We start from the raw sequence: 10,633 nt of genomic DNA, 5'->3' as shown, positions 1-10,633 counted from the left end.
ATGCCTTTGGGAGCAAAGGTGAAAGCAGACGAAGTTCTTCGTAGTGGCGAGAAACGAGAAGTGTACCCACGCACATGGTGTACTCTAAAGCAAGGACAGAAGTCCCAGATGCTGCCCTTTCGGAAAATTGTGACCGCCGGAGGGACCGTCAACGAAGACGAGATAACGCTGCAGTGTGAGGTCTGCATGCAGTGCATTGTTCAGGACGAGCTGCTTGTGGGAGAAATGGCAGAACCAAAAGTTGGTTTATTCAGGTGCCTGGAGGAGATGCTGCACAAAGAAGTCCACACGGACTTCGAACTGCGTGCAGGGGGCACTGTTATGAAGGCGCACAAGGCCCTATTGGCCGTGCGAAGCCCGTACTTCGCCGCAATGCTTCAGCCGCACACGAAAGAAGCACAGGAAGGCTTCGTAGAGGTTTCGGACGTAAAGCCTGAAGTACTGAAACAGGTTCTGGTTTACGTGTACACTGCTGAGGCACCAGGGCTGAAGGACAAACCGTGGGAGCTGCTGATGGCTGCCGACAAGTACCAGTTGCCTCAGCTGAAGCGCCAGTGCGAGGCGTACATCGCCAGCCGCCTGGACGTGGACAATGCTGCGGAAACCGCAGCCAACGCCTTTGTTTTCTCCAGCGACCTGCTGTTGCAGCGTGCGGTCCACTTCATCAAGCGCAACCTTTCCCAGGTGATCAGCACTCCAGGATGGAACGAGGCTATAGCTGCGTACCCTGAAGCCATACAGCGCATCAGCGAGATGATAGAATGAGTCTGTGAGAGGTAACTGTACTTGTTGGTGGAACCTTATGTGTGACAACTGGTCAGTCACCTGACATTAAATCATTCTTGCCCTCCTGTTGTTAACACCTTCAATACTACTTTAAGTTGTGCGTGTGCCTTCATCTCTTCATAGCTACTGCAGCCACACGGAGTAGCTGCGCGGTCATGGCGCCTTGCCACGGTTTGCGCTGCTGCCCATAGAAGGTTCTACACCTACGTGATCACTCTATTCACAATAAAGTGCCTGGCAGAGGGTTCAATGAACCACCTTCAAGCTGTATTTACCGTTCCACTCTCGAACCGCACGCGGGAAAAACGAGCACTTAAATTTTTATGTGCGAGCCCTGGTTTCTCTGAAACGTCCCCTTAAAAAAATTACTGTGCTGGTAAACCCCTTACGTTATTTGATTTTCAAACAGCTGAGCAAAACTGAACGTGCTTAGACATTTCTCCCTTTACTTATTCTGATCAACACTAAACTGACACACACTATTTTTTAGCGAAACGCAATCTGATTTTCAATAATCCCTGCAAAAGAACGGCCCTGACTGACAATAACCTATACCTTTCAGGAATCACTTACCTCACAAAAATCTTCGTTACTCGTACTGCTGCAATACAGCGAGCGCCAATACTGCCAGCTAAAAAAAAAAAATTCTAACTACTGAAGACACTAACTACTGATAGGCATAGTTAGCAAATGAAAGATTTTGATAGAGAACAATCAATGTATTTACCTTAATAGTGTTCAAAAGTTGTGGGTGTATATATATATAAGTTCATGACATCCAGTCTTACAAATTTACTCTCTGATGGACACACGTCCAGATCATCCACTCTCAAAACTCCACCTCTCCCCACATCCACCACCGCTGGCGGCTCACCTCCAACTGCGCAACGCTACGCGCTGTTCACATCCAACTGCCCAACACCACAATAGCGACTATTCCAACAATGCCAAGCAACCACACACTTCACACAGCACAGTCAGTGATTTCCATATAGAGCGCTACGTGGCGTTACCAACATAAAAACCTAAACAGCCTACTTACTTATTTTATCGTGATGATCATTTCTCTCTATGTAGGTGGGTGCCAACAGAATGTTTTCGCAATCGAAGGTGAAAACTGGTGATGGAAATTTCGTGAGAAGATCCCGTCGCAACGAAAAACGCCTTTGTTTTAATGACTGCCACTCCAATTCACGTATCATGTCTGTGGCACTATCCCCCCTACTTCGCGATAATACAAAACGACCTGCCCTTCTTTGTACTTTTTCGATGTCATCCGTCAGTCCCATCTGATGCGGATCCCACGACGCACAGCAATACTCCAGAATAGAGCGAGGAACCGCAGTGTAAGCAGTCTCTTTAGTAGACCTATTGCACCTTCTAAGTGTTCTGCCAATGAATCTCACTCTTTGCTGGTTGTACGCACATTATCTACGTGATCGTTCCAATTTAGGTTATTTGTAATTGTAATGCCTAAGTATTTAGTTGAATTTACATCCTTCAGATTGTGTAATAGAATATTAGAGGATTTCTTTTAGTGCTGATGTGTATAACTTCACACTTCTGTTTATTCACGGTCAATTGCCACTTTTCGCACCATACAGATATCTTATCTAAATCATTTTTCAATTCGTTTTGCTCATCTGATGACTTTACAAGACGGTAAATGACAGCATTATCTGCAAAAAATCTAAGACCCCTACTGAGATTGTCTCCTCTGTCGGAAATAGAGATCAGGAACGCCGCATATTACTTCTGTTTCACTCTATGAGCTTCTATTACTAGGAACTATGACGTTTCCGACAGGAAATCACAAATCCAGGCATATTCCACAGGCACGCTGTTTGGTTAGAAGACGCTTGAGACGAACTGTGTCGAAAGCCTTGAGGAAATCTAAAAATGTGGAATCAATTTGACATCCCTTGTCGATAGCACTCATTACTCTTTCGCAAGAACGATATTTTCTTAATCCTTCCTGACTGCGTGTCAATAAATCTTTGTCTTCGAAGTACTTCATAATTTTCGAATACAGTATATGTTCCAAAACCCTTCTGCAAATCGACGTTAGTGATATGGGCCTGTAATTCAACGGATTACTGCTACTTTCCTTCTTGGGTATTGGTGTGACTTGAGCAATTTTCCAGTCTTTAGGTACGGATCTTTCTGTGAGCGAACGGTTGTATATAATTGCTAAATATGGAGCTATTTTATCAGCATGCTCTGAGACGAACCTGACTGGTATACAATCTGGACCGGATGCCTTGCTTTCATTGATTACAGCTGCTTTGTGACAGCGAGGACATATATTTCTACGTTTCTCATCTTGGCAGTTGTTCTTGATTGGAATTCAGGAATATTTACTTAGTCTTTTTTGGTGGAAGTGTTTCGGAAAATCGTGTGCAATTACTCTGCTTTAGTGGCACTGTCATCAGAGACTTCACAGTTGTATTGAAGGTATTGATTGCGTCTTGCTACTGGTGTGCTTCATGTATAACCACAATCTCTTTGGGTTAGTTCTCCCTCGGGCAAGGATGTGTGCGTTGTCCTTATCGTAAGTTTAAGTTAGATTAACTGGCGTGTAAGCCTAGGAATAGATGACGTCAGCAGTTTCGTCCCATAGGAACTTACTACTACCACCATAAGTATAATGCAATCTATAGTGCCTCCGCAAAATCTTACTGGCTACCTCTGCGTGTCTCGATAAGGTTGGCAACACATTCTTTTCGCTGTAAAAGCTACGAGCTGGGATTCAGTGCTAGTGGCTGCACTTACGTTCGGAGATGCGATTCAACATCATAACCATTAAAACAATCAGTTACACTGATTATAGTGATACACACTGTGCTCACCATTATCACAGAACGTGCTGGATATGTTCTTCTCTTTCCTGAAGGCATAGTTAAACCCTCTTAAATTTGTGAACACCTTTACCAATGTTTAAAGTGTAATCACATGCAGATAATAAATTCATTTCCTTCAGTTAATCTATTGTCCTTGGGTTATTTTTATTCACAAATGTTTTTGCCCCTCCCCCCCCCCCCCCCATGGACCTTGCCGTTGGTGGGGAGGCTTGTCTGCCTCAGTGATACAGACAGCCGTACCATAGGTGCAACCACAACGGAGGGGTATCTGTTGAGAGGCCAGACAAACGTGTGGTTCCTGAAGAGGGGCAGCAGCCTTTTCAATAGTCGCAGGAGCAACAGTCTGGATGATTGACTGATCTGGCCTTCTAACACTAACCAAAACGGCCTCGCTGTGCTGGTACTGCGAACGGTTGAAAGCAAGGGGAAACTAAAGCCGTAATTTTTCCCGAGGGCATGCAGCTTTACTGTATGGTTAAATGACGATGGCATCGTCTTGGGTAAAATATTCCGGAGGTAAAATAGCCCCCATTCGGATCTCCGGGCGGGGACTACTCAAGAGGACGTCGTTATCAGGAGAAAGAAAACTGGCGTTCTATGGATCGGAGCGTGGAATGTCAGATCCCTTAATCGGGCAGGTAGGTTAGAAAATTTAAAAAGCGAAATGGATAGGTTAAAGTTAGATATAGTGGGAATTAGTGAAGATCGGTGGCAGGAGGCACAAGAGTTTTGGTGAGGTGATTACAGGGTTATAAATACAAAATCAAATAGGGGTAATGCAGGAATAGGTTTAATAGTGAATAGGAAAATAGGAATGCGGGTAAGCTACTACAAACAGCATAGTGAACGCATTATTGTGGCAAAGGTAGATACGAAGCCCACGCCTACTACAGTAGTACAAGTTTATATGCCAACTAGCTCTGTAGATGACGAAGAAATTGAAGAAATGTATGATGAGATAAAATAAATTATTCAGATAGTGAAGGGTGACGAAAATTTAATAGTCATGGGTGACTGGAATTCGGTAGTAGGAAAAGGGAGAGAAGGAAATGTAGTAGGTGAATATGGATTGGGGCTAAGAAATGAAAGAGGAAGCCGGCTGGTAGAATTTTGCACAGAGCATAACTTAATCATAGCTAACACTTGGTTCAAGAATCATGAAAGGAGGTTGTATACATGGAAGAATCCTGGAGATACTGACAGGTTTCAGACAGATTATATAATGGTAAGACAGAGATTTAGGAACCAGGTTTTAAATTGTAAGACATTTCCAGGGGCAGATGGGGACTCAGACCACAATCTTGCTTATGAACTGGAGATTAAAACTGAAGAAACTGCAAAAAGGTGGGAATTTAAGGAGACGGGACCTGGATAAACAGACTAAACTAGAGGTTGTACAGAGTTTCAGGGAGAGCGTAAGGGAACAAATGGCAGGAATGGGGGAAAGAAATACAGTAGAAGTATGGGTAGCTTTGAGGGCTGAAGTAGTGTGAAGGCAGCAGAGGATCAAGTAGGTAAAAAGACGAGGGCTAGTAGAAATCCCTGGGTAACAGAAGAAATACTGAATTTAATTGATGAAAGGAGAAAATATATAAATGCAGTTAATGAAGCAGGCAGAAACGAATACAAAAGTCTCAAAAATGAGACCGACAGGAAGTGCAAAATGGCTTAGCAGCGATGGCTAGAGGATAAATGTAAGGATTTAGAGGCTTACCTCACTAGGGGTAAGATACATACTGCCTACAGGAAAATTAAAGAGACCTTTGGAGAAACGAGAACCACTGGTATGAATATTAACAGCTCAGATGGAAACCCCGTTGTAAGCAAAGAAGGGAAAGCAGAAAGGTGGAAGAAGTATATAGAGGTCTATACAAGGGCGATGTACTTGAGGACAATATTATGGAAAGGGAAGAGGATGTAGATAAAGATGAAATGGGAGATACGATACTGCGTGAAGAGTTTTAAAGAGCACTGAAAGACCTAAGTCGAAACAAGGCCACGGGAGTAGACAACATTCCATTAGAACTACTGACGGCCTTGGGAGAACCAGTCCTGACAAAACTCTACCATCTGATGAGCAAGATGTATGAGACAGGTGAAATACCCTCGACTTCAAGAAGAATATAGTAATTCCAAACTCAAAGAAAGCAGGTGTTGACAGATGTGAAAATTACTGAACAATCAGTTTAATAAGTCACAGCTGCAAAATACTAACGCGAATTCTTTACAGACGAATGGAAAAACTAGTAGAAGCCGACCTAGGGGAAGATCAGTTTGGATTCCGTAGAAATATTGAAACTCGTGAGGCAATAGCGACCCTACGACTTATCTTAGAAGCTAGATTAAGGATAGGCAAACCTACATTTCTAGCATTTGTAGACTTAGAGAAAGCTTTTGACAATGTTGACTGGAATACTCTTTCGAATTCTGAAGCTGGCAGGGGTAAAATACAGGGAGCGAAAGGCTATTTGCGATTTGTATAGAAACCAAATGGCGGTTACAAGAGTCACGGGACATGAAAGGGAAGCAGTGGTTGGGAAGGGAGTGAGACAGGGTTGTAGCCTCTCCCCAATGTTATTCAATCTGTATATTGAGCAAGCAGTGACGAAAACAAAAGAAAAATTCGGAGTAGGTATTAAAATCCATGGAGAAGAAGTAAAAACTTTGAGGTTCGCCGATGACATTGTAATTCTGTCAGAGGCAGCAAAGGACTTGGAAGAGCAGTTGAACGGAATGGATAGTGTCTTGAAAGGAGGATATAAGATGAACATCAACAAAAGCAAAACGAGGATAATGGAATGTAGTCAAATTAAATCGGGTGATGCTGAGGGAATTAGATTAAGAAATGAGACGCTTAAAGTAGTAAAGCAGTTTTGCTATTTGGGGAGCAAAGTAACTGATGATGGTCGAATTAGAGAGGATATAACATGTAGACTGGCAATGGCAAGGAAAGCGTTTCTGAAGAAGAGAAATTTATTAACATCGAGTATAGATTTAAGTGTCAGGAAGTCGTTTCTGAAAGTATTTGTATGGAGTGTAGCCATGTATGGAAGTGAAATATGGACGATAAATAGTTTAGACAAGAAGAGAATAGAAGCTTTCGAAATGTGGTGCTACAGAAGAATGCTGAAGATCAAAAGGGTAGATCACGTAACTAATGAGGTGTTGAATAGGATTGGGGAGAAGAGAAGTTTGTGGCACAACTTGACCAGAAGAAGGGATCGGTTGGTAAGACATGTTCTGAGGCATCAAGGGATCACCAATTTAGTATTGGAGGGCAGCGTGGTGGGTAAAAATTGTAGAGGGAGACCAAGAGATGAATGAACTAAGCAGATTCAGAAGGATTTAGGTTGCAGTAGGTACTGGGAGATGAAGCAGCTTGCACAGGATAGAGTAGCATGGAGAGCTGCATCAAACCAGTCTCAGGACTGAAGACCACAATAACGTAACAATGTTTTAGCTGCACCCCAGAGGAAATAGTCGAAGATCTGGTCAGCACGGGGGCACAGACAGTTCATAATTACATGTCTCCAAAAATTTCGTCTAAAAGTCGTAGGGATTGGTGTGCTGTATGAGCAGTAGCGTTGCTGTATTGGTAAAATGATCACACTTTTATTCAGCAGGGCAATAAATGGCTAAATTATCTGGGAATAATAGACATCGGAAGTAAGGCAGTATCGAAAAACATCGGCCCTTTAATTCGCACTAAATTTACGGCAGCCGACACTTATATTCTCTGCGTGCAGCGGCGTTTCTCCTTACGCATGTGGTTTTTCTGATGACCAAATTCTAAATACTGGGAATTAATGTAGCCAGATTGGTGAAACCAAGCCTGGTCAGTGAAAAATGGTTCGATCTAAAACACCAGCTCCATATCAGTTAACGAGTCGCAGAAACCATTCACAATATATGTCACACATGGTCCACATAATATTTCTTGCATGGCAGTAATTTTATACAGATACAGCCCACGTTCTTCGGTTACAGCCTTATATGCTGTCGTAGAAGAGCCTTTAGCCTCTTGCGGTGATTTTGTTGGACTTAGCAGCATGATGTCCGAATTTTTGTCAAACTTCCGTTCCGTGAAAATCGTGGGCTTACCAGATTGTGGTGCACCATGAACAGAGCTTGGTGCCTGGATTTTGCGGATTAAATCACGCAGTCATCACGTGGATATACAGAAGCAGGAAAACTTGATCTAAATTGCCACCGCATATGCTCAGTAAAGTTTCCTCCTGCACTGAAAACCTCTTCCAATGAAAACGCGCGCTCAGCAATAGTAAGCATTCTCACTGACTCAGCTCAAACAAGAACTGCACAATAACACTTCTAACAGCTGCTAAGCACATGCAACATTACAACCCCCGCTCCCCCCACCCTACGACTACAGGTCAATGGAACACGTGCAGACGAGAATTGAGTTTGCTGCCAACCTCACACACACCGCTAGGCGGAGAGACTCCGGCCGCTGCTGAGAGACTTTGCACACGCACGGATATCCACTTGAATCTGCGTCCTATCGTCACGTCTTCGTTCTCCCTCAGAGTTTTAGCACACACCATAGCTCCTTCGTCAAGAAGTTAAGCATGACTCAATGCCTCAGGATGTCCTATCTACTTTCTTTAGTTAAGTAGTGCCGTAAATCCAGTACCTTACATCTGTAACTTTCTACCTTTCTACTGATAAAATTTTCCTCCCAGTGCTAATCTTTACTTAAAACAGAATTCACAACTCGCACATAAAATTAATCCAGACAAACAAGATTCGTAATACGATTTACATAATAATAAACAGGTCGTGATGGAAAGTAACGGTATTGCATGTCATTAAACTCGATTGTTGGGTACTACTCTACTGGACATCAGAATTGCTACACCACGAAGATGACGTGCTACAGACGCGAAATTTAACCGACAGGAAGAAGATGCTGTGATATGCAAATGATTAGCTTTTCAGAGCAATCACACAAGGTTGGCGCCGGTGGCGACACCTACAACATGCTAAGACGAGAAAAGTTTCCAACCGATTCCTCATACACAAACAGCAGTTGACCGGCGTTGCCTGGTGAAACGTTGTTGTGGTGCCTCGTGTAACGAGGAGAAATGCGTACCATCACGTTTCCGACTTTGATAAAGGTCAGATTGTAGCCTATCGCGATTTCGGTTTATCGTATCGCGACATTGCTGCTCGCGTTGGTCGAGATCCAATGACTGTTATCAGAATATGGAATCGGTGAGTTCAGGAGGGTAATACGGAATGCCGTGCTGGATCCCAACGGCCTCGCATCACTAGCAGTCGAGATGACAGGCATCTTATCCGCATGGCTGTAACGAATCGTGCAGCGACGTCCCGATCCCTGAGTCAACAGATGCAGACGTTTGCAAGACAACCATCTGCACAAACAGTTTGACGATGTTTGCAGCAGCATGGACTATCAGCTCGGAGACCATGGCTGCGGTTACCCTTGACGCTGCATCACAGACAGGAGCGCCTGCGATGGTGTACTCAACGACGAACCTGGGTGCACGAATGGCAAAATGTCATTTTTTTCGGATGAATCCAGGTTCTGTTACAGCATCATGATGGTCGCATCCGTGTTTGGCGACATCGCGGTGAACGCACATTGGAAGCGTGTATTCGTCATCGCGTACTGGCGTATCACCCGGCGTGATGGTATGGGGTGCCATTGGTTACACGCCTCGGTCACCTCTTGTTCGCATTGACGGCTCTTTGAACAGTTACATTTCAAATGTGTTACGACCCGTGGCTCTACCCTTCATTCGATCCCTGCGAAACCCTTCATTTAAGCAGGGTAATGCACGACCGCGTGCTGCATGTTCTGTACGGGCCTTTCTGGATACAGAAAATGTTCGACTGCTGCCCTGGCCAGCACATTCTCCAGTTCTCTCCCCAACTGAAAATTTCTGGTCAATGGTGGCCGAGCAACTGGCTCGTCACAATACGCCAGTCACTACTCTTGATGAACTGTGGTATCGTGTTGAAGCTGCATGGGCAGCTGTACCTGTACACGCCATCCAAGCTCTGTTTGACTCAATGCCCAGGCGTGTGAAGACCGTTATTACGGCCTGAGGTGGTTGTTCTGGGCACTGATTTCTCAGGATCTATGCACCCAAATTGCGTGAAAATTTAATCACTTGTCAATTCTAGTATAATATATGTCCAATGAATACCCGTTTGTCATCTGCATTTCTTCTTGGTGTAGCAATTTTAATGGTCAGTAGTATAAAAGATACAGCTTTAATCTACAGCTAGGTGCAAGGTTATGTGCAGTTTGACTTTCTCGTCTTCCAATTATTTTACGTCTTTTATTCTCAACTTACGAGAGATCACTGTTAGAGGCTTTCTTTCCTAGCTAAACATCTCAACAGGCTGTAAAAAGGTCAGAAGGTATCCCTTGATAGGGGTTTTCCAGTTGGTTTGTCACATGACCAAAGGAAGCCTCAAAAACTGGGAGACTGGAACTATGTGATAATGTTTCTAGTACACTGTTTTCGACATTGGCTTGAGAATGGTAATCATTATAAGAATAAATAATGTTGTATAATTTTGTCAACAAGAATGCTTCTAATTGTTTCATTAAATAGAAGAAAGCGTTTACACTGTATTTTCTTTAAAGTTATTAATGCATTACACTAAGACTGTGCGTGCAGTGTTGCTGGTCATGGAATGGATTTTCCACAGCCAGATGTTCCACGCCGTTTCACTCTTGCGTTAGGGGCAGAAAATATTCTAACCTGACAAACGGGTGTCACAAATGCCAAATTTACCCTGGGATGAAACTCCATCTGTAGTATGCACCATGTCCTCCTTTGTACCAGAGTGAGTTCCGTTGTACTTTCAAACAGAGCACTAGAAGAATGGCTCGTTGTCATCTGTTCTTACTCTAACTTTGAGAGTTTCGTCTTCATGGACTTTCAAAAAGCAATATGGGAGAGACCAAAGACTATTAGTACATTCTGCCCTTC

General features: G+C 43.6%; 1 protein-coding gene across 1 annotated transcript; it reads left to right on the top strand.

Moving 5' to 3' along the window:
* On the top strand, positions 1–765 carry LOC126424606 (speckle-type POZ protein-like). The gene has a single exon (XM_050087345.1). It carries the CDS (start codon positions 1–3, stop codon positions 763–765), a length of 765 nt encoding a protein of 254 aa, XP_049943302.1.
* Positions 766–10,633: the final 9,868 nt, after the last annotated feature.

The sequence above is a fragment of the Schistocerca serialis genome, chromosome 10, assembly GCF_023864345.2.
Source record: "Schistocerca serialis cubense isolate TAMUIC-IGC-003099 chromosome 10, iqSchSeri2.2, whole genome shotgun sequence".
Lineage (NCBI taxonomy): Eukaryota > Metazoa > Arthropoda > Insecta > Orthoptera > Acrididae > Schistocerca > Schistocerca serialis.
The sequence above is the reverse complement of the archived record's forward strand: the minus strand, read 5'-3'. Positions and strand labels throughout refer to the sequence as shown.